This window comes from Camelina sativa, chromosome 19 (assembly GCF_000633955.1).
Source record: "Camelina sativa cultivar DH55 chromosome 19, Cs, whole genome shotgun sequence".
Lineage (NCBI taxonomy): Eukaryota > Viridiplantae > Streptophyta > Magnoliopsida > Brassicales > Brassicaceae > Camelina > Camelina sativa.
In genome coordinates, this window is record NC_025703.1 from 4,910,403 (window position 1) to 4,936,492 (window position 26,090).

At 37.3% G+C, this 26,090-nt stretch overlaps 10 protein-coding genes across 12 annotated transcripts in view; 5 read left to right on the forward strand and 5 right to left on the reverse strand.

Moving 5' to 3' along the window:
* The window catches only part of LOC104764828, a 1,008-nt gene extending 500 nt beyond the window's left edge, over positions 1-508 (reverse strand). Inside the window, exon 1 of the mRNA XM_010488429.2 lies at positions 12-508. Within this exon, the coding sequence (XP_010486731.1) occupies positions 12-254 (243 nt within the window). The 5' untranslated portion in view covers positions 255-508. The remainder of the gene's footprint in view (positions 1-11) is intronic.
* The window catches only part of LOC104767444, a 22,786-nt gene extending 13,676 nt beyond the window's left edge, over positions 1-9,110 (forward strand). Inside the window, exons 2-4 of the mRNA XM_019241148.1 lie at positions 8,388-8,649; positions 8,751-8,828; positions 8,920-9,110. Of these exons, the coding sequence (XP_019096693.1) occupies positions 8,388-8,649; positions 8,751-8,828; positions 8,920-8,973 (394 nt within the window). The 3' untranslated portion in view covers positions 8,974-9,110. The remainder of the gene's footprint in view (positions 1-8,387; positions 8,650-8,750; positions 8,829-8,919) is intronic.
* LOC104764827 (receptor-like protein 12) lies at positions 812-3,154 on the reverse strand. The gene is made up of 2 exons (XM_010488427.2): positions 1,606-3,154; positions 812-1,345 (listed from the first exon to the last, which is right to left on the reverse strand). Exon 1 carries the CDS (start codon positions 2,966-2,968, stop codon positions 1,610-1,612), a length of 1,359 nt encoding a protein of 452 aa, XP_010486729.2. The 5' UTR covers positions 2,969-3,154; the 3' UTR covers positions 812-1,345; positions 1,606-1,609.
* On the forward strand, positions 5,875-15,552 carry LOC104764825 (dehydration-responsive element-binding protein 2B-like). 3 transcript variants are annotated; one of them, XM_010488422.2, is made up of 3 exons: positions 13,554-13,704; positions 13,766-13,781; positions 14,272-15,552. In XM_010488422.2, the coding sequence occupies exon 3, from the start codon at positions 14,298-14,300 to the stop codon at positions 15,174-15,176; it is 879 nt and encodes a 292-aa protein (XP_010486724.1). In that variant the 5' UTR covers positions 13,554-13,704; positions 13,766-13,781; positions 14,272-14,297; the 3' UTR covers positions 15,177-15,552. The 3 variants fall into 3 exon arrangements, with proteins under 3 accessions (XP_010486726.1, XP_010486724.1, XP_010486727.1); XM_010488425.2 differs by having other exon boundaries at positions 13,556-13,781; positions 14,272-14,991; positions 15,030-15,552; XM_010488424.2 differs by lacking the exons at positions 13,554-13,704; positions 13,766-13,781 and adding an exon at positions 5,875-5,970.
* On the reverse strand, positions 9,178-12,176 carry LOC104764826 (receptor-like protein 12). Its single transcript, XM_010488426.2, has 2 exons — positions 9,810-12,176; positions 9,178-9,540 (listed from the first exon to the last, which is right to left on the reverse strand). Exon 1 carries the CDS (start codon positions 12,100-12,102, stop codon positions 11,350-11,352), a length of 753 nt encoding a protein of 250 aa, XP_010486728.1. The 5' UTR covers positions 12,103-12,176; the 3' UTR covers positions 9,178-9,540; positions 9,810-11,349.
* Positions 9,816-10,883, reverse strand: LOC104767446 (receptor-like protein 12). Its single transcript, XM_019240811.1, has one exon. It carries the CDS (start codon positions 10,881-10,883, stop codon positions 9,816-9,818), a length of 1,068 nt encoding a protein of 355 aa, XP_019096356.1.
* On the reverse strand, positions 15,416-17,710 carry LOC104764824 (protein trichome birefringence-like 32). Its single transcript, XM_010488421.2, has 5 exons — positions 17,195-17,710; positions 16,911-17,082; positions 16,536-16,735; positions 16,248-16,406; positions 15,416-15,948 (listed from the first exon to the last, which is right to left on the reverse strand). The coding sequence occupies exons 1-5, from the start codon at positions 17,674-17,676 to the stop codon at positions 15,606-15,608; spliced, it is 1,356 nt and encodes a 451-aa protein (XP_010486723.1). The 5' UTR covers positions 17,677-17,710; the 3' UTR covers positions 15,416-15,605.
* LOC104764848 (cytosolic endo-beta-N-acetylglucosaminidase 2-like) lies at positions 18,250-21,772 on the forward strand. Its single transcript, XM_010488446.2, has 11 exons — positions 18,250-18,835; positions 19,026-19,163; positions 19,286-19,395; positions 19,470-19,581; positions 19,669-19,776; positions 19,892-20,004; positions 20,145-20,226; positions 20,310-20,390; positions 20,541-20,593; positions 20,709-20,844; positions 20,923-21,772. Exons 1-11 carry the CDS (start codon positions 18,332-18,334, stop codon positions 21,619-21,621), a joined length of 2,136 nt encoding a protein of 711 aa, XP_010486748.1. The 5' UTR covers positions 18,250-18,331; the 3' UTR covers positions 21,622-21,772.
* Positions 22,077-23,785, forward strand: LOC104764849 (ferritin-2, chloroplastic-like). The gene is made up of 8 exons (XM_010488447.2): positions 22,077-22,434; positions 22,574-22,657; positions 22,750-22,810; positions 22,886-22,973; positions 23,058-23,119; positions 23,251-23,316; positions 23,393-23,456; positions 23,548-23,785. The coding sequence occupies exons 1-8, from the start codon at positions 22,154-22,156 to the stop codon at positions 23,586-23,588; spliced, it is 747 nt and encodes a 248-aa protein (XP_010486749.1). The 5' UTR covers positions 22,077-22,153; the 3' UTR covers positions 23,589-23,785.
* On the forward strand, positions 24,277-25,535 carry LOC104767447 (B3 domain-containing protein REM14-like). The gene is made up of 4 exons (XM_010491472.1): positions 24,277-24,538; positions 24,652-24,758; positions 24,893-25,195; positions 25,269-25,535. The coding sequence occupies exons 1-4, from the start codon at positions 24,277-24,279 to the stop codon at positions 25,533-25,535; spliced, it is 939 nt and encodes a 312-aa protein (XP_010489774.1).

The window sequence follows — 26,090 nt, forward strand, 5'->3', positions numbered from 1 at the left end:
AATTCCCATACCTTACGAACCAAATCGTTGATCTCAGAACAAGAGAGCTCTTTAGATTGAACCGGTCCATCTTCAAGTGTCTCTTCAGATTGGAGGTCATTCACCTGCTCTTTTAAAGTCTCCACAATCCTCTTAGCCTTCTTGTAGACAATCTTGCCAGTTTTTTTACTTTTATAAACATCCTCAATGAAAGCCAGCATATTAGGCTCCACTCCACCATTTTCAATAGTCTTATATACATTGAAAAAGAACATAATAATAATAACACATTCTATTCCACAAAGATAATAAATCCAACACAGCTTGACTGACTCACTATTACTAGTCTTTCTACTACCAAGTGTTCTTCACGTTAAAATGCAAAGACTTAAAAGAGTCTTTACATTTGAATAATCAAATTCCACGCATTTTGTCTTACTGTTAATAACGTACAGGAAACTTCACAAGACAAGTTTTATTCCAGCCAAAAGCAAAAATATCAATGAGATTCAGAAAACTTTGTTAGTTTGTGTGCTACACTAGCCCTACTGGTGATTAATGATGGACACCAATATTTTCACAAATTTCTCATATTATATTACATGTTTTCGCTAATATATTCAAATATATTATCTTTATGAGACTTTTCTTTCATTATAATTTAATTATATATTTCTCAAAATATTTGTATCAATTTTGTAATATAAAATTTTGATTTAAATTCAAATAAATTATTGTTCTCGGGGTAAAATATTGTTATTTTCCAAACTTTCATTGTTTGTCAAATTTATTTGTTGAATAAAAAAGGGAGATACTTCGGCTAAAAGGGAGCAGTTGAAGTTTCTAAGCACTTGGTATGTCAAATTAAGTACAAACTTTTGGAGTTTGCAATGCTTCTCTACCGTAGCTACTTCTTGTCTTTTGAACAAAATCTGAAAAAAATAAAGAATAAGGATATGGTTTTGACTCCGAGTTTGAGAGTTACTCTAAAGAAATACTCTTTCCTCCTTTGTTCTTAATCCTTGACTTGGTATGCTTCAGTTTCAGTAATGTGTTGCAGAAAAACCGGTATATGGTTGCGTTTCCATTGTTCTTGTAAAAAAGGTTTGACATTGAAATCACTCCAAAGATTGTATATGCTCTTCTGGTTCACTTATTCAGAAGCAAAATGCGCTAAGAAAGTTATTATTAACTAGACACTCGAGAAAGAGAGATCTTTGCCAGTTTTGGTCAAGCACCTCAAGCTTCCATCCTTGTTGTATAATGGAGAAGCAATGAGAGCTCTTAAACGTAATCAAAACATAAAATGCAGATAGTATGAGCTTTATCTCTTTCACGCTTCATTCTTGTTGTTATCTTGGATAACCTGAAAGCACCAAAGGATTGTATCTGTAAGAAAGAAACCAGAAAAAGCTTCCATAGAGAGATCTTTACATTTTTTAAAATTCATCAGTTTAATCATCAGAATAGAACTTCTAATTTCGTCTTTGTGTAGTATAGGAAAATGAAAGATCAAATAGATATTTCACAAATTTCGATATCAATTACGTACCTATTTCTTAAAAAACTATCCATCTAATTATTTTAATGCTTGCTAACAAATTCGTTTAAAAGTCAGAACAATACCTCTCTAGTGAGTTGGAGTGCTTCTCCTTCTACGATTGTTTCGGCCGAAAGGATTCATGAACCGCTTTGGTTTGTAGGAAACCATTATGTATCCAATCGTCAAACCACAGAAAACACCAGGTATGAATCCTATTGCAGCTGCTATCCAACTAATCACCTCTTCGTCTTCTTCCTCTGATTCCGACGTTTCATATACTTTTGTGGCTGGCGTGTGAGCATCTCTACAAATTTCATCAAAAGAAAGGCCGAAAAGTCCCAGGTTTCCCTCGAAAGAAGAGCAACGCTGCGTCCGAAACTGAGTGCCCCCTGGTACTAGGCCTGAAAGCTTGTTATGAGAGAAGTCCATGTACGCAAGGAACGAGAGCTCCCCTAGCTCTTGTGGAATTTCTCCTGAAAGCTTGTTTTGGGAAACATCCAACGACTCGAGAACTGTCAGGTTCCCCATAGATGAAGGGATGCGGCCAGTGAATGCATTGTTTGCCAAGTTAAGCACACGAAGCTCTTTCAATAGACCGATGGACTTTGGAATTTGTCCTTCAAATTTGTTTCCCGAAAAGTCGATTGCTGTTAAGATTTTTAAGATACGTACTAACTCCATCTCTACACCTTTATTCATCAAAACCAATGAATCATAGTAATAGCCTGATCCACCTCTCATGTACTTTTCAGAAGACTGATCTTCGTCGGTCCCAAGTGATGACATAGCAGTCCACTTCGAAAAGTAATCTGATGGCAAAGTTCCATCGAAGTGATTATGTGATATGTCGATGATTCGCAACTGAGGGAACGAGGCTTGATGTATTGGTCCATAAAATGCATTGGAGCGAAGGACAAGAACTTGCAGCTTTTGTAGAGAACCCAACCAGAATGGAAACGTGTCGTTGATTCTGTTGCTTTCCACGTTCAAAACCTCAAGAGTAGAGAAACGGATGAAAGATCTTGGAAGCTTTCCCACAAGTTGGTTATGACCGACGTCAAACGACCTTAGTCTTTCAAATATATCCTTTGGAAGACCTCCACTTAGATTATTCTGCCGAAGGTTTAGATCTGAAAGAGTACTCTTGAGATTTCCCAAACAAGGAGGGATTGAACCGTTAAAGTTGTTTTCAGATAAATCGAGAGTGTTTAGAGAATGCAACTCGCATATGAAAGAAGGAATATTTCCCGTGAAGATGTTGTTGGCGCCAAGCAAGTGAACCATAGATGGTTTCCGGACAGAGGATAGTCCTTGTTTCTTGTTTGATGTTTGGAAACCGATGAAAGTGTTGTTGGAAAGATTCACATACTCCAACTTTGGTAGAGTCCATAACCAGGCAGGAACTTGACCTTGGATTTTGTTGTTGGAGATGTCTAGAAACGTCATTCCATGTTGGGTTCTTAGGAGCTCTGCTGGAAACTCGGTGATACCGCAACCTGATAAGCGCAAAGAATCTACCTCCTGTGAAGGGGGATTTGAAACTGAAATCTTGTTTATTGTTGAAACATGGTTGCCTGAGAGATCTAATTTAGAGAGGCTTTGGGAATATGATAAGATATCGTTCAAGTTAATCGTAGTTGTGGTGTTCAAATAGGATAGTTTAAGAGTTTCGAGTGACTTGAGAGGAAAGAAGATACTAAAGTCAAGTGGGCGGCCTTGGGTGTCGAAATGAGAAAGTTCAAGATCCGTAAGGTTGACAAATTTGGAAATGGATCTCGGGATTGGCCCTTTGAAGTTGTTGCTGCCAATGTATAACCATTTTAGGTTAGATGGTGAAGAAGATGTATTCCCAAACTCAAGAGTGCCGTTGAGTTGGTTATCCCTCAAAAAAATTTGAGTCAAAGAAGGAATGGTGAAGAGAGAAGAAGGGATAGTTCCAGTGAAAGCATTGCCACTTGCAAAAAAGTCGGTCAGCTTGTTGAGATTGCCAAAAGAAGATGGGATTTCACCAACGAGATTGTTACCAAAAAGGCCGAGAAAGGTGAGTTGAGAAAGGTTTCCAATTGAAGATGGGATTGCACCAACGAGATTGTTTGCGCAAAGGGCGAGATAGGTGAGTTGAGGAAGGTTTCCAATGGAATCTGGGATTTGGCCAGTAAGATTGTTTTCGCAAAGGGTGAGATAAGTGAGTTGAGAAAGCTTTCCGATAGAAGATGGAATCTGACCATTGAAATTATTTCTAGAAAGTCGGAGAGTTATAAGATGACAAAGATTTCCAATAGAAGATGGAATTTGACCCCAAAGTTGATTGATAGAAAGGTTGAGGGTGGTGAGATGAGGAAAGTTTCCAATCAAAGACGGGACTTGACCATTAAAAGCATTAAATGAAAGGTCAAGAGTGGTTAGAAAAGGAAGGTTTTGAAGACTGCTATTGGCATCAAACCGGCCATGGAGAAAGCTGCAGCTAAGGTCTAGCTCGATCACATCTCCGGACCTGGCATTGCACTTGATACCCTTCCAAACACAGCAGTCGCTGTTATTACCCCATGACTCCGTCTTTCGATGAGATTCAAAGCCATTTGCCATACAATAACTATTAGGCTTCCCAATCTCAAACTCGGTTTTGAAAGCGAGAAGTGCATCCCTTTGTTCGGGACGACACAAATGCCTAGTAGGAGGAGCCGCATGCACGTCTTCAAAATGATAAATGAATATGAAAATAAAACAAAGAGAAATAGGAATGATAATCGTTGAGTTCTCGAAACCTTTCATTTAAAATTAATGAAGAAAGATGGAAATTGTGATGGTAAATATAAAAAGGTTTCGTGCCCATATCTCTTTTATAAACATATAATACTAATACATTCTACTCCACAAAGGTAATAAATCCAACACAGCTTGACTGACTCACATTATAAACTAGTGTTTCTACCAAATGTTCTTTCAGTTCAAAACGCAAAGACTTAAAAAAAAGTCTTTACGTTTGAATAGTCGATTTCCACAAATTTTGTCTTACTTTTAATAACAACCAAAAAAAGTAAAAAGTGTTTGTCCAACCAAAAAAATTAAATCACCCAAAAGAAATCAATTAAAGGAGAGATGACTTTGTTATTAGTTGTGTAATGTGTACTCTCCTAGGTGCTTGATGATCGACAGTGACTTTATCAATTTTGCGCAAAAGAAAAGACCCCAGAAAAGGCTAACGCCCAATAGTATTGGGGATAAAAAATAAGACGCAGGCCCCTTGGTTGTTGTGATGTTGGTTTGTTTTTTTTGTCCTCAAACAAAAAAAGAATACAAATATAAATAAGTTTTAGAAAAAATATATATCTTATTATATAAAGTTGGGTTTTGAAAGTTAGCCATTAACAGGATTTTGACATGTGTCAAATTATCAAATTCAGATTTTGACATGTGTTAAATTATCAATCTTATATTTTGACATGTGTAAAAGTTAATATTTAATAGGAAGAATTTGATTACAACAAAAATAAAATATTTTGATTTAAAAAATATTAATAATGTAAAAAGATAATTATCAAAAATTACAAAATTTATAAAAAAATACAAATTTTTTTAAAATAATTATTAGAATACTATATATATATATATATATTTCATGAAATTCAAAATTATAATTAAAGAAAATATACAGTTAATTATTAATTCTAAATTTTGTAAATACACTTCTATGTAAACATAAATCGTCTTATATTTAAAAAATTTATTCAAAAGCACTGCTTTCAACTGGAAAACTGGAACTTGCGATGGTAAATATAAAAAGGTTTCGTCCCCATATCTCTTTTATAAAACATATAATACTAATACATTCTACTCCACAAAGGTAATAAATCCAACACAGCTTGACTGACTCACATTTTTTTTTTTTTGACAATAACTGACTCACATTATAAACTAGTCTTTCTACCAAATGTTCTTTCAGTTTAAAACGCAAAAACTTAAAAAAAAGTCTTTACGTTTGAATAGTCGATTTCCACAAATTTTGTCTTGCTTATAATAACGTACAGGAAACTTCACAAAAAAAAAAAAAAAAAAAAATTGTTTGTCCAACCAAAAATTAAATCACCCAAAAGAAATCAATTCAAGGAGAGATGACTTTGTTATTAGTTGTGTAATGTGTACTCCTAGTGATGATCGACAGTGTCTCAGCGTCTTTTTTATATAACAAAGCAGCACCATCAGTGGTGAGAACCAGAAAATAATCAACATTATAGGCAAGATTGGAATGCAATCCATTCCACTTTAGTGAACTTTTTGTAACTTTTGTATGCTTTTTGTAACTTAAGAGCGTGTTTTTTTGTGTGGTGACGATTTTAACACGTGTCATCAACAAGAAAAAAGCTTGAGAAGAAGATTTGATTTTTGATCGATTTTCACAACGAACAAGAAAAACCATCTGCGTGAGAAAGAAGAGTCATTCACGATAGGTATGTTTTCTGATTAATCTTTTCTGGGTTCGTCGATTGTTTCGCTGAATTAGTCTCGACGAGGTCTCTTGGTTTGATGATTTTAGATGTTTTCGTGTTCACTGATTAGTGAAAAAAAACTGAAATTTTCCACTTCTCTAGGTTTCGATGTTTTAACAGAAGATTGGGGATTTTATTTTGCATGGACACCCACTTTCTCCAAAAGTATTAACACTCACACCCATTTTCTACTACTCATATATTTTTTTCAAGTTTAATTACATATTACCTCTTGCTCCTTCTAACATCTTCTATTTTTTTTCTCTCTTTATCTCTCTCACACAATTATTCAACCAAACAATACATCTTCTTCTTCCTTGTTTTGTTTTTGCTCATCCATTGAAAGAGAAAAGCTTATTTATGTTTCTCTCTCTTTCTCTCTCACATTCTTTTTCTAAAGTTTTCAAAAACCATTCCAACAATGGTGGAAATCTAGAGAAGGTGAAATCTTTAGATCTTTTTTTTTATCACTTTAGATTATATGAAATTCGATCTGGGTTTTCCTAGTTTTATTGTGATTTTACTGATTAATTGTGGTCTTGTGAACTTTTTAATATTAAATTTGTTTTAGTTCTATCTGGGAAAAAGTTTGAGTTTTGTTGTGTGAATGTTATTCATTACTTATATTGTATCCACAAATAGTTATCCATTTGGATAAGTTTGACAAATAATGTATCCACAAATAGTTATCCATGTGGACAAATATCGTATCCACAAATTGCACTATAACCCCATATGTTTCCATATGGACACGTTGTCATAATCACCTGAATTGATGTGTATTACTTCTATTATGTATGAATAAACACAAGTAACTATCTATTAACAATACTGCAATTGACTATCCACTTATCATTGAACAAATGTTCAACGACAAATGGATACTTTATAATCTAAAAATTCATCAAAAATATAACAATATGTATCTTAAAATATAGAAAATATATAATCATAACATATTATATATAAATAAATAGATAATTTGTTTTATGATAACCATTTAAAGTGTTAATAACAAAAAAGAGAAAAATAGAGAAAATAAGGAGAGAAAGAGGAGAGGGGCAAAATTGTCCAACTAACAATGACACCTAAACAGCAAACTTAAGAAAGTATAGCAAGTTTGTAAAGTGGGTGTGGGTGCAACAAGTTGAACCCAAAGTGGGTGTGGATGCAATAAACCCATTTTTTTAAGGTGGGTTTTCAAAAATACCCCTTTTCCTATATCACTTTTTAAAAATACCCTATCATGTTGGTCATTTTCAAAAATACCCCTTTTCTATGAATAAAATCACTAAATTCTAAACCCTAAACTTAAAATACTAAACCCTAACCCTTCAAAACTATATCCTAAATGTAAAATGAGAACCCAAACCTAAAAATAAGATTCTAAAAATTAATTTGATACATTGAAATTATGTAAATTAGGGTAAAAATGAAAATGTTCAAAAAAGTATTTTTGAAAAGGGTATCCAAAAAGGGTATTTTTAACAAATTCTTTTTTTTAATTCCAATTTTAGGTATTTGATTTTATTTTAGAAGATTTCTTTAATTTGTGAACAGGTTTACCAGTCCCTCACATGGCTTATATCAAGAACATTGATCCTGGTTTGACGTTGTTCCTGTTCACGGCATCTTTGAAGCTGCTAATGAAGGAAGACTTAACATTGATCCCAAAGCTTGGTCTCCAAATGGGCTCAAGTACCTTTACTTAGTACAGAACGGTTCCTTTTAACTGATTTACCCAAATGTCTTCTAAATTGAAATGTATCTCTTTCTGCAATTTTTTGGCACAGGTAAAGGTTCGAGTCCGAGTGCGGTGTGAGCCCTTGCCTGAAGAAAAGTTCAGCCCAGTAATTTCGGAGAACTATAAGGATGATAAAAATGTTTTGGTTTGAACTAGACCGAGGTCATACAAACAAGCTGCTCCGTTTGTTTTCACCATCACCATCTGTAAGGGCACCATCGACATCCAAAGATGTTGTACCACCACTTAGAAAGCCAATTCCCGCATCTTCTCTTGCACAGATAGGTGAGGCAGGAGCAACACGTGTTGATAAGTGGAGCAATCTGTTCAAACCTTCAGATGGACATTCATCTCAAGCATGTAAAGGTGTTGAATCTTCGACATCTGCTTCTCAAGTTCCGTCTTTCACCCAAGACAGTGGAGGTTTCAGAAATGCTTCAAAGGAAGGTGAAGATGTCAAAGTGAATCCTTACCATCATCAACAAGATCTCAATCGAACACAAAAGGGAACCTCTACTACAGCTAACAATAGAATAGGATCTAGCTTTAGCAAGGAAGATCCTGCTGAGGATACATTTTCAGTCATCGATTGGGATGCAGCATCTTCCTTTCAAGTCCATCTGGATGGGCTGAACAAGATTTTGGAGGACCTTAAGGATAAGGATGGTCTCCAGAGCTTTGTGGGTAACATGGGAGCAGCTTCGTCATCGATGGTGCCTAATTCTTGGGAGGATGAGAAGATTTCCTGGGACTTTGAGGAAAGAAGTATAGCTAAATCTCCTTGTGGATCCTCCTATGTTTCCGCCACTACAGGAGATGCGGTTGATGACATCGGACGTATGGATCATTTCAAGATGGAAACGGGATCCCCCACCTTCGTGGATATATTGACTGAGGTAAGTTTAGGTCATCCATTGTTCCCTGAACCATAAAAAACGAACAGTTTTGCTTATGATCCACTAATGAAACTTACTATGAATATGCTTTTCTATGCTAGATATTGCCGGAAGTCAAGGAGTTGAAGCATACTCAGATGAAACAAGCTGAGAGGATGATTACTTTAGAGATGGAGCTGGTAAAAATACTTTGCAAAACTCACAAATTGATACTTCTATTACACTTGCTTCTAGTACAAACTCTCTTATCTTTTTTTTGGGTTCTTGAAGCTTGAATCAAGAAGGGAGATACTTCGGCTAAAAGGGAGCAATGGAAGTTTTTAAGCACATGCATGGTAAGCTCAAATTAAGAATAAACTCTTGGAGTATGTAATGCTTCTCTAGCTACTTCTTGTCTTTTGAACATATGTGAAGGAAAAAAAGGAATATGGAAATGATTTGACTCCCGAGTTTGAAAGTTACTCTAAAGGAACACACTTTCTTCTTTTATTGATAATCCTTGACTTGGTATGCTTCAGTTTCAGTATATCTTGCTGAAAAATAGGTATATGATAGTTTTTTACTCACTTCCATTGCTCTTCGACATAAAAAGGTTTGATTTTAACTATTACATGAAACTTACATTGACATTTAAACTAAAAGCTTTAAAACATTCCAAAGATCGTACATGTTCTTCTGGTTCACTTATTCACAAGCAAAATGCGCTAAGAAATTTATTAACTAGACACTTGAGAACGAGAGATCTTTGCTAGTTTTGGTGAGGCACCTGAAGTTTCCATCCTTGTTGAATAATGGAGAAGCAATGAGAGCTCTTAAACGTTATCAAACCATAAATGCATATAGTATGAGCTTTCTCTCTCCCGCCTCATTCTTGCTGTTTTCTTGGACACCCTGAAAGCACCAAAGGATTGTGTATGTAAGAAAGCAACCAGATAAAACTTCCTTGTGGAGTTTAGAGGGATCTTTACATTCTTAAAATTCAGCAGTTCATCACTGAAATAGAACTTCTGATTCTGTCTGGGTGTAGTATACGGAAATGAAAGATCAAAGAGATATTCGAAACAAAATTCGGTATCAATTACGGACGTTAAACAATTATCCACCTAATTAACTGCTCTAATGTTTGCTAAAAACATTCGTTAAAAAGTTAGGAACATTACCTCTCTCTAGTGAGTTGTAGTGCTTCTCCGTCTACGATTGTTTCGGCCGAAAGGGTTCGTGAACCACTTTGGTTTGTGGGAAACCAATATGTATCCAATCGTAAATCCAAAGGAAATACCAGGTATGAATCCTATGGCAGCTGCTATCCAACTAATCACCTCTTCGTCTGCTTCCTCTGATTCCGGTGTTTCATACTGCTGATGTGATGCTGGCGTGTGAGCATCTCTGCAAATTTCGTCAAGAGAAGAGCCAAAAAGATCCATATTGTCCTCGAAAGAAGAGCAAGGCTGCATCCGAAACTGATTGCCCCCTGGAACTAGACCTGAAAGCTGGTTATGAGAGAAGTTCATGTACGCAAGGAATGAGAGGTCCCCTAGCTCTTGTGGAATTTCTCCTGAAAGCTTGTTTTGGGAAACGTCCAGGGACTCGAGAGCTTTCATGTTCCCTATAGATGAAGGGATACGGCCAGTGAATGCATTGTTTGCCAAGTTAAGCACATGAAGCTCTTTTAATAGACCGATGGACTTTGGAATCTCTCCTTCAAATTTGTTTCCTGAAAAGTCGATTGCTGTTAAGATTTTTAAGATACGTACTAGCTCCAGCTCTACAACTTTATTCATCAAAACCAATGAATCATAGCTTGATTCATCTCCCATGTACTTTTCGGAAGAGTGATCTTTGTCGGGCCCAAGTGATGACATAGCAGTCCACTTCGAAAAGTACGCTGATGGTAAAGTTCCATCGAAGTGATTATGTGATATGTCGATGATTCGCAACTGAGGGAAGGAGGCTTGATGTATTGGTCCATGAAATGCATTGGAGCGAAGGACAAGAACTTGCAGCTTTTGTAGAGAACCCAACCAGAAGGGAAACGTGTCGTTGATTCTGTTGCTTTCCACGTTCAAAACTTCAAGAGTTGAGAAACGATTCAAAGATCTTGGAAGTTTCCCCACAAGTTGGTTATGACCGACATCAAGCGACCTTAGACTTTCAAATATATGCTCTGGAAGACCTCCGCTAAGATTATTTTGACGAAGGTTTAGATCTGAAAGAGTACTATTGAGATTTCCCATACAAGGAGGGATTGAACCGTTAAAGTAGTTTTCAGATAAATCGAGAGTCTCTAGATAACGCAACTCGCATATGAAAGAAGGAATCTTGCCCGTGAAGTTGTTGTTGGAGCCAAACAAGTACCGTATAGATGGTTTCCGGACAGAGGATAGTCCTTGTTTCTTCGTTGATCTTTGGAAACCGATGAAAGTGTTGTTGGAAAGATTCACGTATGTCAAGTTTGGTAGAGTCCATAACCAGCCAGGAACTTGACCTTGGATTTTGTTGTTGGAGATGTCTAGATGCGCCACTTCATGTTGGGTTCTTAGGAGCTCTGGAAACACGGTGATACCGCAGCCTGACAAGTACAAAGAATATATCCCTTGTGAAAGGGGAGTTGAAACTGAACTTTTGTTTGTTGTTGAAACATGGTTTCCCGAGAGATCTAAATAATAGAGGCTTTTGGAATATGATAAGATATCATTCAAGTCAATCGTAGTGGAGAGATATTAGGAGGAAGCGCGCCACTGAAAGGTTTCCGATCGAAGATGGAATCCGACCACTGAATTTATTTCTCGAAAGATCGAGAGAGATGAGATGAGGAAGGTTTCCAATGTAATATGGGATTTGACCAGACAATTGATTATTAGAAAGCTGGAGGGAGGTGAGTTGAGTAAGGTTTCCAACCGAAGACGGGAGTTGACCAGATAATTGATTTTGAGAAAGGTCGAGAGAGGTGAGTTGAGTAAGGTTTCCAATGGAAGATGGAATCCGACCACTGAAATGATTTCCCGCAAGGCGGAGATTGATAAGATGAGAAAGGTTTCCAATGGAATCTGGGATTTGGCCAGTAAGATTGTTATATGAAAGGTCAAGAGTGGTTAGAAAAGGAAGGTTTTGAAGACTGCTATTGGCATGAAACCGTCCATGGAGAAAGCTGCATCGAAGGTCTAGCTCGACCACTTCTCCGGACTCGGCATTGCACGTGATACCCTCCCAACTACAGCAGTCACTGTTATTCGTCCATGACTCCGTCTTCGGATGACCATATGAATAACAACGAGAAAGCCTCCCAATCTGAAACTCGTTTTTGAAAGCCAGGAGTGCATCCCTTTGTTCGGGACGACACAAATGTCTAGTAGTAGGAGGAGCCGCAAACACGTCTTCGAAATAACAAACGAAAAAGAAAATAAAAGAAAGAGTAACTAGATTGATACTCGTCGAGTTCCATAAGCCTTTCATTTTACTTTCCTTGAATTATAAAAATAATGAAGAAAAACCAAGGAAATTGTGAGATGGTAAATAACTAACGTGGTTTCGTGCTCTCTTTTATATACATAATCATAATAATACACTCTACTCCACAAATATAATAAATCCAACGCAGCTTGACTGACTCAGTATATAACTAGTCTTTCTACCACGTGTTCTTTACGTTGAAACGCTAAGACTTTAAAAAGTCTCTACGTTTGAATATTCAAGTTCCGCACATTCTTAATTACGTACAGTAGGGGAAACTTCAAAAATTGTTGAGATGTCAAGATTTTCCATCCCACATGGATGTGTCAATTTCCATCCCACATGGATGTCAAGATTTTTAAAAATAGAAAATTTGTTAAAAATACCCTTTTTTGAATATCTTTTTTAAAAATACCCTCTTTTTTGAATATTTTTATTTTTACCCTATTTTATATAATTTTAATGGGTTAAATTAATTTTTAGATTTTTTTTTTTTTTAGGTTTGGGTTCTCATTTTACATTTAGGATATAGTTTTGAAGGGCTAGAATTTAGTATTTGGAGTTTAGGATTTAGAATTTAGTGATTTTATTCATAAAAAGGGGTATTTTTGAAAATGACCAAAATGAAAAAGTATTTTAAAAAAATGACATAAAAAAAAGTATATCCGAAAAGGCTAAAGCCCAATAGTATAGAGGAACAAAAATAAAATACAGGCCCATTTGACCATAAGCCACCGAACTCATAAAAGTATAAATATTTGGAGAAATCAAATATCCGAGAGACAAAGAAGAGCGAGCCCAAATAATGATAAACTCTGTTTGTGAATTGTGATTATTTGTGTATTTGGATATATAATTCAGTTTTTAATATATTGATAAAATGAGAAAAGAAATAATATTCTCAATACTTTTACTTCAAAAATATAAAAATATGTAATTGTATTCTTTTTTTTGTTAAAATTATGAATAATAGATTGTTAATTTTTTTTTCTCAAAATATTAGATTTTGTTCAAATATAGAATATAATCTTTAAAATGAGACTTTTATCTTAATAATTAAGTTTTTATTAATTTTTAAATATAAATTACTTAAAATATTTGTATTATTATTCTGTAACCTAAATTTGATTTAAATTCAACTAAAATATTGCACCTTGAGTAACATTTTGTTATTTTCCAAACTTTTTCTTTTTTTCAATGTATTATTATTGAGTTAAATCTGTTTCTTTATGTGTCTGTATGCTTTTCTCAGTAGGATTCAATTGCATACCCGTATTAAGAGCGTGTTTTTAAGTGGTGACGATTTCAACACGTGTCCTCACCTGGTTTATGATCTGCTCCAGAGTTCGAGTTTTAATAAGTGCCATGTCACTTCTACTCTTATTAAAATATCAGAAATATCTAGACAAAGTTATAAATACCACTTCGACCCCTTCAATTCCTACTTTTATTAATTTCTGGTAAAAAGTTAAAATCTTTACCCAAAAAAAAAAAAGAAAAGAGAGACGCGAGAAAGAACTACAAAGAGAAAGCTTCCGAGGAAGATTTGATTTTTGATCGATTTCATTTTAACAACGAAACAACAAAGATCATCTGCCTGAGAAAGAGAAAGAAGAAGAGATTTCTGTTTTTCCCCATTAAAGAAGAGACTCGACTTTAAATCCTGGAGTCATTCACGATAGGTATGTTTTCTGATTAATCTTTTCTGGGTTCGTTGATGTTTTCACTGAATTAGTCTTTGGGTTTGATGATTTTAGGGTTCTAGATGTTCTCGTGTTCACTGATTTGTGAAATAAACTGAAAATTTTCAACTTTTCTAGGTTTCGATGTTTTAAAAAAGATTGGGGATTTTTTTTTCCAATTTTAGGGTATTTTTTATTTTAGAAGATTTCTTAAATTTTTGAGAGTGGCTTTTTACAATCGTTAGCTTGCTCCCGAAGATTCGGCAAAAACAAAATTGGGAAATTTCAGTTCCGATTTTTTCCTTTTCTATTAAATAAAGTAAAACTTGGTGACCAAGTAAATATACACCCTTGGTGTCCAAGCTGTTTCTGTGCCTCTCTCTATATAACTATAAATTCTCTGTTTGACTCGATAAATTTTCTGTTTTTTTGTGGAATTGTGAGAAAGATACCGAGTCTAATTTTTTTTTTAATTTAACCTATCTTGTAGATTCTGTGATTGCGACTAAGAGGACGATGGCTATATATGATCAAACCGGAACCAGTACACAGAAGAAAAGGAAATCGAGGGCTCGAGCTGATGGTTTAACAGTAGCTGATAGGTTAAAGAAGTGGAAAGAGTACAACGAGACTGTTGAAGCTTCGATTATTATACAAGGGGAGAAACCCAGACGCAAGGTTCCTGCCAAAGGGTCTAAGAAAGGTTGTATGAAAGGTAAAGGAGGACCTGAGAATCCTCACTGTAGTTTTAGAGGTGTTAGACAAAGGATTTGGGGTAAATGGGTTGCAGAGATTCGGGAACCTAATAGAGGGAATAGGCTTTGGCTTGGTACTTTTCCTACTGCTGAAGAAGCTGCTTCCGCTTATGATAAAGCTGCTAGGGTTATGTACGGTTCTTTGGCTCGTCTTAACTTCCCGCAGTGTGTTGGTTCTGAGTTTACTAGTACGTCGAGTCAGTCTGAGGTGTGTACCTTTGAGGATAAGGCCGATATTTGTGTGAAGCAGGAAGATACAGATTGTGAAAGTAAACAATATAGTCAGATTTTAGATTTTAGGGAAGAGTCTGGTGAAACCAGGATGGACAACTGTGCGGTTAGACATCAAAATGTGGATAACGTACTGAATTACGATTTGTTGAAAGAGTTTGAACAGCAGTATTGGGGCGAAGCTATGAAGGAAGAGGAGAGACCGAAGCAGGAAGAAGAGGAGATACGCAGGAAGAAGAAGAGATGCAGAAACGTCTACAGCTACAGTTACAGCAGCAGCAGGAACAGGAACAGGAACAGCAACCTGATTTGCTTACTGTTGGAGATTATGGTTGGCCTTGGCCGAGTGATCAGGAGCTTTGGGATCCTAATGAGTTGTTTGATATTGATGAACTCCTTGGAGACATAAATGAAGACATGTTACCTGGTCCTGGTCAGAGCGAGGACCAAAACCACATATATTCTGGTAGTTGTGATATGCATCCGCTTCATCTGGAGCCACACGATGGTCACGAGTTCGATGGTTTGAGTTCCCTGGATCTTTGAGAGTTCTGAGGCAATGGTCTACAAGACTACACCATAATCTTTGGATTGATCATAGCAGAAACAAGAAATAGGTGTTAATGAGCTGATTCACAATGAAAAAAATATTAAATAACTCTATAGTTTTTGTTATTTCCTTTTTGTTATCTCATCTATTGAGTTTAATATAGAGAACGGCAGAGTTACTCTTTTTCTCCTCTTTGTAGAACAATAGTGTACATACAAAATAAACAGAAAATTTAACCATAATTTACAATTACAGTTCTAAATAAAATCTTAAATATAGAGAAAAGAATTATGGATAAAATAACTTAGCAAAGAGAAGCTCATTCCAAGTATCTTGAAGACCAGGTAAACACCAATGTATGCAATCCGAGTAGCTAGACGGATTTGCTAGCTGCTCCTTAGTCAATGGGCTCCATTGCTTCTTGTAGATTGATGTGTGTGCGTCTTTCCGATAGCCGGAGAGTTGTGTGATGTTAAGTACAGTCACCGGGAAATCCGCTCTGTTGTCTAGTTCTTCTCCTATCACTTTCATTAAGGTTTTGCTGCAGTCTGATGGCCAATGGTTCATGTCTTGGATCGGAGTTGTTTGATTGTAACAATTCTTTCCTTGTTCGCCACCCCAATCCTCGCCCCTGGTCATGGAGGTAGAAAATATAAAACTTTTTTTAATTCTAAGGCTTCGTTCAAGCTAAATCGTAGTCTCGTTTCAACTTGCGGATCATGTCAAAAGCCACATTGACTTGAACTATTAAAGAAAAACCGGATCCTTCTAAACCCCATTGCTCATTTTATTCAATACCAAATCCGGACTAGATTATTCTAAGGCTCTAAGCCATATATCCCCTCCTCACTTCTCAGTTCCTGGTTTTGAATTTGAAGCAACTGTTTGTAAATGACTAGAAATCACAGAAAAGATGGAGAAGTTACTGACTTGTAGTGAGTAGGAGACATGGTAGCAAAGAAAACCCTTGTCTTCAATGGATCCATATTCTTCTTCACCCATTTAACCATAGTCTTCAGTGCCATTCGATATGCATCATCGCTCTCCATCTCAACAATTTTCTTGTTCTCATCCTTGAAAGAACCTTCCCTTCAAATAACAAAATGAAAAAAAAAAACAATCAAATCACAAGACAGTATTGGGAGTATACAGAAAAAATATCTGAGAACCTATTATTAGAAACGATGATAAGAGTTTATGTCATGATTGGGTACATACAAGATCTTCATTTTGAAGCCAGTCCTCCACCACAAGTATGTGTTGAACACGACTATATCAGCACCACGCCAATGCCTACCGTGTTTGTTAATCGAGCCTTTCCTCACAATCCGATCTGATACTCTATGAACAGTAGCGTTATCTGAATTCGATTCTAGAAGAAACGGTGCCCAATAGAACTCAATCGTTGCATTGTAATCCTACATAATCAACATACCAGAAGAAACTATAAGAATCCTAGCAAGAAATATTCAAATCTAAGCTTTAGTCTTTGTCATCCTTCATACTCAGATCTCAGTATACTGTATCATCACATTCTACACAGAGCAACTTCAATGGATTCCACAAGACATTTCTAAATCTGAACCATATTACCTTGAGAGAGAAGACGGTGAGGGAACCAAACGTATCCATTGATTTAGATTTTTCTGGGATTTGTGAATGAAGAAGACAGATCAGAGAAACATACATTCCTCTGTTCAACGAGTCTCCAACAAACATCATCTTCTTCCCTCTTAAGCTCTCCAACATCACCGTCGCGTTAAACCTATAACACATTTCAACAAACCACAGAGCAAACCGATCTGAACATCAACCACCGAATCAAAATAATCGCATTCAAAATTTCGAAATTGAGAGAGAGAGAGAGAGAGACTAACGAAGGAAGCGAGCATGACTCAGGTTGCCATCTCCATGACTGATAATCACTATCGGGACGGCCATGCGTGCGGCAAGTGAGCTGCGGCTGAATGTACGGACACTCCGATTCTCTGTAAAACGGACGCGTTGACCAGTCTTTGACCCAATTCCCTCTGAACACATCGCATCCTTCCGGCGTCTTCCCTACCGCAAAAGCCGGCGGCGGAGGTGAGGGCGGTGGAGGAGATGGCGGCGGAGGAGATAGTAGCGGAGTAGGCGGTGGAGGAGATGGTGGCGGAGGAGGAGGAGGAGGTTCGTCGACAACAACAACGACAGCGGATTGGTGGAGGATCGTAGGGGAGTGAAGGGAACGATGAGAGAAAGAGATGAAATCGTGGCCGTAGATGAAGACGGCGACTAAGATGAAAGCGAATACGGTGTAGAAGAGGTGAGTGAGACGGCGTTTTCTACGGTGAGACGGTGATAACAACGGCGACGTCATTTAAAAAAACGTTTAATTTATTTCCTTTTTATACACTTTGTATGCCTTTCTCGGTCTTCTAATCTTCTATGTATTGTAATGCCAAAATTTGATTAAAAATGGAATTTGGACTATAGTGAATTAATTGTATAGAGTATATATGATTATTAAAAAAAATAAAAGCTATAGTTTGTTGCACTTGCACGATCCAAAAACCAAACCCATGTGACTACTGCCCATAATCAAGCACGACAGTTAATATTTTAATTCGAAAACTTAGGAATATATGTTCGTAAGACTTTTTATATAATTAGCAGGAAAATCTATGAAAACCAGAGCATAAAGAAAGCCACTAAACTTTTTGCTAATCACATGTTTAAGCTTTATAAAATTGATCAACAAAACAAAATTCAACTTTACATTCCAAGGCCTTATAAGCGTTTTATAAGACCCAATAAAGAAGAATCCAACTTTTTTACTTTATAGGCCCATTACAGAGCATCTGATCTCTTTCTCTCTGCTTTCGTATAAGTTTTTACTTTATACAAAAACGAAATTTTCATGTCGTTTAGATTCATATTCACATTAAAAGAATGAATAATAAATTTCATATGCTCTGTTTTTATTATATGTCATCATCGTCTTCTTCCTCCGTTGACCTCTCTCTCCCATCAAAATGCGAGACCTTCTTCGCGCCTATTTCTCTCGAAGAACTCTTGTATACATTTACAATCTCTTCTTCTCTATCTCTCGTAAGCTCCTCACTTCATTCCCCTTCTCTCTCCTCATGCCCAAATCCAATGACGGCGTCGTCGAAGAGTCTGAGGCTGTTCCGCTTCTCGATCTGTCTAAACCGTCGTTACCTATATCTTTCCCGATCAAATCTCTTCAAGATCTGAATTCTCGTTCTTACTTCGATTCGTTTCACTTCCAGTTTAATCGTTCCACCGTTCCTCTCCGGGGAAGCTCCGATGGCTTACCGAATCGCCCAAGGGTTTTGGTCTGCCACGATATGAAAGGAGGGTATGTAGATGATAAGTGGGTACAAGGGTGTGAAAACGACGCCGGGTTTGCGATTTGGCATTGGTATTTGATGGACGTTTTTGTTTACTTCTCTCATTCTCTGGTTACTCTTCCTCCTCCTTGCTGGACCAATACTGCTCATAGGCATGGTGTTAAAGTAAGTTGTCTCAATACTTTTGGATTCTTCAGCATCCAAAGTTTCGATTTTTGGTTGAGATATCTCTGAATTTGCTGATTAGGATTATAAAATTAGAGAATTTGATTGTCTGTTGAATTGGGTTTGTATGTTGTTTGAGAGTTTTATGGTTAAAAGTGTTTACTTTCATGCGTTTATGGAAACATAAAAGGTATTGGGGACTTTCATCACAGAATGGGATGAAGGAAAAGCTACCTGCAAAGAGATGCTTGCCACAAAGGAGTCTGCTCAGATGTATGCAGAACGTTTGGCGGAACTTGCTACTGCTCTAGGCTTTGATGGGTGGCTGGTGAGGTTTTTTATGTTCTATTTATCTGCATTATTTCGTTGTAACCTATCTGTTTTTGGCAACATACTGGTGAAGTGGTGTGAAGAAAGGCTTCTCTAACATAAATAATCTGTCACCTGCAGATTAATATAGAGAACGAGATTGATGAAGAACAGATCCCAAATTTGAAGGAATTCGTAAGCCATTTAACAAAAGTCTTGCATATATCTACACCTGGGGCATTAGTCATATGGTGAGTTGCTCAGAAGTCTTTCGTTGTTCGTATGTGTTTTGACAGTGTCACTTTGATCTGATAACTTTCTGCAGGTATGACAGTGTCACTATTCGTGGTAATCTTCAATGGCAAGATCAATTGACTGAGCTGAACAAACCTTTCTTTGACTTATGTGATGGTATATTTATGAACTATACATGGAAGGTCTGTCTTTCGGTTCGACCAATCTCTTCATTCTCAGTTTCTTCTATCTGTCTTGTTGTTTTTTTATGAGTGAGTGATGATGTTTAGGAGAACTACCCACAACTATCAGCTGAAGTTGCAGGGGACAGAAAATTCGATGTCTACATGGGAATTGATGTCTTTGGTCGGGGCTCTTTTGCTGGTGGGCAATGGACTGTATGTCTCTGAAACTCTTTATGATATTTGCCTCTCTATTGGTGACAACGTAAAAACTAATGATGTGTTCATGAAATGAATATTTTCTTGCTCGTTCTATTCTTTTACATGCTAGGTAAATGCTGCTCTTGATTTGCTGAAGAGACACAATCTGTCAGCTGCCATGTTTGCTCCTGGATGGGTATATGAGACTGCACAACCACCCAATTTTCATACGGCTCAGAATAAGTAATGCTTTAAATTATTTGCTTTCCTTGTCGTCTACAAAATTTTAACTACCATTACTGTGTTTGACCTCCATTTTAGTTTTCCTACTGTTGTAAAGGAGATGCTGGATCTTATTATCATTCATGTGTGTTTCTGTTCAGATGGTGGTCACTTGTCGAGAAGTCTTGGGGAATAGTTCAAACTTATCCACAAATCTTGCCTTTTTACTCAGATTTCAATCAAGTCTTTGTTCTTATCTTGTAACACTAACATTTCTGAAACTATGTTCAGCTATGTTCTGAAACTCTCTTCTCTCTTATGTTCAGGGCTTTGGTTGCCATGTTTCACTCGAAGGTCGCCAACTGTCTGATGCTCCATGGTACAACATTTCTTGCCAAAGTCTTCAGGTTCAGCCATCTTACTGTGTTTTACTGCACACTTCTAATGTTTACATATACCAGAAACTTATCCCGTCACAATATGACAATTAATCTTTTTGATCTGGGTTTGTTTCTCCACTCATCTGATCTCCGTCTTTGCTCTGTTCTTCATGTCAGCCTCTCCTAGAATTCAATGAAGACAACAAAGATATCATCCAGGTCACCGTTGAGTGAGTTCTGGCCCTAATACTATCCTCATATTTATTTCGGCAAAGACCAAAAAGGAAAAATGTTTTTCACATTTCTGAGCAAACATTTAAACAAGAAGTACTATGAATTTGACAGTGCTCGAGAGGCATCTTTTAACGGAGGAGGGAACATTGCTTTTAGAGGAAAACTCGAGGAAGATTCGTCTTTCACAACAAGGCTCTTCAAACCCCATCTTCAGCTTTCATCTTCCCCTATCACAATATCCTACTCTGTAAGTCTCTGCTTCTAGATACATTACACTATGAGACCTTGTTGTTCTTACTAATGGAGGATTTTGGAGCTGTTGTAGGTGAAATCAGATGAAACCTCTAATATTGGAATCCTGCTTTCTTTCTCATCTCCATCACATGAAACTAAATCCATACTCGTGGCACCACAAGAACCCATCCGCAGATCCGACGACCTGCTCTTACAGTGTCTCACCACATCACCGCAGACTGTATCCGAGTGGACAGTACACGAGACAGATCTTGTCATGGATGGTCACACACTGACAGAAATCTCTGCTTTTTGCTACAGACCAGAGAATTCGACAAAGACGGCAGAATATGTTGCATTGCTCGGACACATCTCAATCAAAGATCATGTTCAGTACCAGCAGAAACCTGAGACTTTACTTCCAGCGTCGCCATGGGTGATTCAAGCTCATGACATAGAGCTTGTACCCGGTACTTCTGGTTCAAAGATCCTCAGGGCTAAGCTAGAATGGAGACATGATGACCTTGAAGATTCTGTATTCCCAAGGTACAATGTGTATGCAGAGAAAACGAAGTCGACTGATGTAAGACCGAGAAAGGTTCTAGAGAAACCGAGAAGCGAGACAGTATTCCTTGGGGTTGCTCACGTACCAGCCTATTACGTAGCGGAACTGGTGGTAGAATCGGAAGTGAAAGGAGTCCGCTTCGTAGTTCAAACCTGTGGTAAAGATGGTTCATGGGCCAAGCTGGATGATTCACCTACGCTTCTAGTTGTACTGGAAGGTCTCTAAGATTTGTCCTACGTGGTTTTGCTTGACGCCAAATTCTAAATTTATAAAATAACATAAATATTGAAATATTGTATAATAATATAAAATGAAACATATTGTAATACCAAGTACTTACACATTTCAGATCAGTGATAATCTTGCAACATTTTTAGTAATTCTTTTTGTTGATATTTTTATATTGGGCAGCTGTTGATGATTAATAATGTCTTACTATTATTATAACCATCGTTTTCACTTAATAATTGGTTTCCTTGTCAATGTTGTCATCTTACGTTAGATAAATTACACGACGCCTTAATTCGCTCAACGGCCGATTCTAGAGAGACCACGCGTATGCCACAAGCCTTTTCTCGTCTTTCCACGTGTCCAAGCGACAGTGTACCACGTCATTCACATCCCCTTGACCCATCGCCGTCTCTTATTAAACCTCCTCCTCTCTCTCTCAGTTCGTTCGCTTACTCCGACGTTTAACACAGAGACACTCTCCTTTTCTTTGCTTTCTCTAATCTCTATCTCTACATCTCGAGAACCAATGTTGCTCAAGGCTTCTCCCGCTCTCTCTCTCTCCGGCGGCGGAACGAATCTGTTTCATCCGTCGAGAAATTCGTCGAATCCTCTGTTTTCTTCTCGTCGATCTACGTTTTCTGTTAAGGCGGCGAAAGGAACGAACACGAAGTCATTAACCGGAGTTGTATTCGAACCTTTTGAGGAGGTCAAAAGGGAAATGGATCTCGTTCCCACTACCCCTCTTGTTTCTCTCGCTCGCCACAAGTTTCACGATGATTCTGAATCTGCGATCAACGATCAGATCAAGTATGTGTTCTTGTTTAACTTATTTTATTTTATTTGCTTGTCAGAATCGAGTTAGCTTGGCTGATTATATTGGTTAATACGTGACGGTGTGTGTCTGAATCTTAACATGTCTTATTTGTTTTTGTGTGAATCATCATAGCGTGGAGTACAACGTCTCCTACATCTACCATGCCCTGTATGCCTACTTCGACAGAGATAATGTCGGCTTGAAAGGTTTCGCAAGGTGAGTTCCTTTATTGTAAAGAAAACCGTATTTGTGTCTCTTCAGCTGGTTGGTCATCATCTTTTTGTTGTTGTATTGTTTTACTGATATAGGTTCTTTAACGATTCGAGTCTTGAAGAACGAGGTCATGCTGAGAAGTTTATGGAGTATCAGGTAAATTCAGATAAAACTATCAGGTAGTGGATTTTTGATAATGTTGCTTATGTTTTGATGGATTTTGATCTTCAGAACAAGCGTGGTGGGAGAGTGAAGCTGCAATCTATTTTGATGCCCGTCTCTGAATTTGATCACGAGGAGAAGGGAGATGCTTTGTATGGTAAGTTGACTCATACTACATCACTATGGTCTTTTAAATATTATGCTCTTTGATTAATGATTCTGACTTTTTTTTATGAATCAGCCATGGAGCTTGCATTGTCTTTGGAGAAACTTACTAATGAAAAGCTTCTGAAGTTACAAAGTGTAAGGACCTTATCTTTTCATCATTAGAATTATGAATGCTAAGCCTTAAAGCCATGATTGCAGTAACAGGGCAGGCTTTGACAGTGAAAAAGATGATTAGATTAATCTCTCTCCCCTGTTTGATCCTGCAGGTTGGTGTGAAGAACAATGATGTGCAGCTGGTTGATTTTGTAGAATCTGAGTTTCTAGGCGATCAGGTAAAAACACAAAGTTTTCATATTATCATTACATTAAAGTAGGCAACGATCTTCCTCACGTAACCTGTAAAAACAGGTCGGAGCCATCAAGAAAATCTCAGAGTACGTTGCACAGCTAAGAAGAATGGGAAAGGGTCACGGTAAGTCCTTTTAAACCCATAAGCCTCAAAACTGCAATTGCACTTACTTTTGGGTGTTACATTAACTCCCCTTCCGGTGTGAAAACTGCAGGAGTGTGGCATTTTGATCAAATGCTTCTCAATGAGGGTTAAGGAAGTAGAGCTGCAGCTTTTGATGATGATGATGATTCGGTTACAGTCTTCCTTGTGCTATACGGCACCGTTTGTCCTTTCTTTTCTTTAGTTTTGTTTAACCGAATGGTTGAGAGTGTGTTGTTAATGCTGCTGAATAATGTAATAACTCGTAGTCTAATAAAAAATGCAACTATGCAAGTCCACTGCTTTAATGCGACTCTTGCCATATGTTTTACCGGTGACTGAAGTTACTACTCCTAACTTTCAAAAGATTGAGCTTGGATCTTGTTTAGAAATAAAAAAAACTTAGGTTTGATTTTGGTTTAAATGCCAATCATATACTATGACATAGAGATCCCTCGTCTGTCGAAGCCGACTACCTGTCGTTATGGTATGGCGTTGGAAAAAGATTGTATCTATAAAGAAACCACCAAAACAGAGCCAAAATTGGAGAATACGAAGCGACTTCACAGCTTTAACTAGCATTATTCAAGAAAAAAAAAAAAACTCTTCCTCAATGGAAAATGACCTTCCTCACCGATCAATCCACAATTCTTCCAGCCTCTTCTTCCTGGATTCGACAGCCACCTCGTGATCTATCTCTCTCCTCACTTTTTTGCTCTGGTATGCATGAAACTGTTTGTTTGATCTCTCCCTGGCTTTCTTTTCTTTGCAGGACATTCGCATTGCGTTCTTCTCAAAGCACATGGGGGGAGCAACTAACGAGGACAATGCGGTGGTGAAGCTGAAATCAAACGCTTCTGATATAACCTGGCAAGTGAAGATAGAGGGTCGGAGACTCACCGAAGGCTGGCAAACGTTCGCCATCTGCCATGACCTCCGGGTCGGCGGCATAGTTGTTTTCAGACATGATGGAGGTTTGTTGTTCCATGTCACGTGTTTTGGACCAAGCTGCTGTGAGATTCAATACGATGATGATGATGATGATGTCATTCAAATATCCTCTGGTACGACTCTCTCTCTTTAGCACAAAACCGGATTCAATGTACACTTAAAAAAAGTTAAACTGCAATACCAAGATTCTGTTTAAGTTCTCATCCAAAGTTGAAAGTTGAAACAGATTCAGAGAAGAATCAGAACACAGCAGAAGCAGGAGGATCTTCATCAGATCATCACTCTTGTTTTGTAGCATGTGTCACCGAGTTGAATCTACGCAAAGATATACTGGTGAATGCTTACTTTTGCATTTAATTACTTTTCCTTAAACTGCATAATTACTTTTGCAAGGAGGAATCTAATGCTTAAAGGAGTTTTTTGGATTCTAATCATGTACTGATATACACTCTCTGTAAGTTATGCAGTTTCTCCCTAGAGGTTTCTCAAGATCTAATGGTTTGATGGATCGTAAGTGTGAGATCATTCTATTGAATAAAGATGGGACACCATGGACATTGATCCTGAGTCATAAACCAGACGGTGAGGTTTACATCAGAAGCGGTTGGACAAGTTTCTGCTTCGAAAATCGACTAAGAGTCAACGATGTTTTAACCCTTAAGCTCGTGCAAACCGGTACAACACCTGTTCTCCAGCTTTGTTCTTCTTCAACGACGAGCCAATGCAGATTCTTGACACTAACTCTCAGACCATACAATCTTATACAGCTGGTAAGTAAGTTTGCATCAACCATTTTAACATTAGTTTCAGAGTTTTGTAATGTTTTCGAGTTCTTTATGGCAGTGTCTACCGAGGAAATTTGTTAAGGCGAATGGTATCGAGAAAGCGAGGAAAATAACTCTCCTGGATCAATATGATGTCAAGCGGACGACGATTCTTAAACCGAACGGCAAACGTGCAAATATGAGTTTGGGAAAAGAGTGGAGAGAGTTTTGTTATGTTAATGGAGTGAATGTAGGTGAGTCCTTCAAGCTGGAACTCATCAAGGAAAAAGAAGACACAGCTACTCATCTACTTAAGTTCTGCTCCAAAGTCGTCAACTTTCCCTGAATTTGTATTGCTTTTGTAGAACCTACCTGAAATGTACTTTGTTTTGTGGTTTTTGGCTGCTTTGTAACGAGGTTTTAGCAGTTTGGGATGAACAATGGAAAATGCTAATATATATGCTTGGCTTGGCTGGTTTCTTTGATGTTCCAACTCAAACTCATCATCCTCAAGTATTGAAAACCTTCCAGATATCAAATACCAAATCTCAAAAGTAGTCATCTATTTATTATATAACTACAAAATAGATCAGATTGAATAGATATTTTGTAAAACATCAAAAAGGCAGACACATGGAATGACACATCCAGCTAACCATTCAAAGTAAGTGAGACAAACTGAATATCAGTTATATATGGAGTTGATTAATGTCTGAAACTATGCATATATATGCCTTATAGAGTAACTTATCTTCATAACTATATAATATACATAAAGAGGGGACACCGTTAAATGAATACTTACATTTCTTCGGCCTCCTCGAATATCTTCATCTTCTCATATGTTTGGAAATTTCTTCGTCTCTCTTTATTATTTTCCAAACGACATCGTTTATCAGGT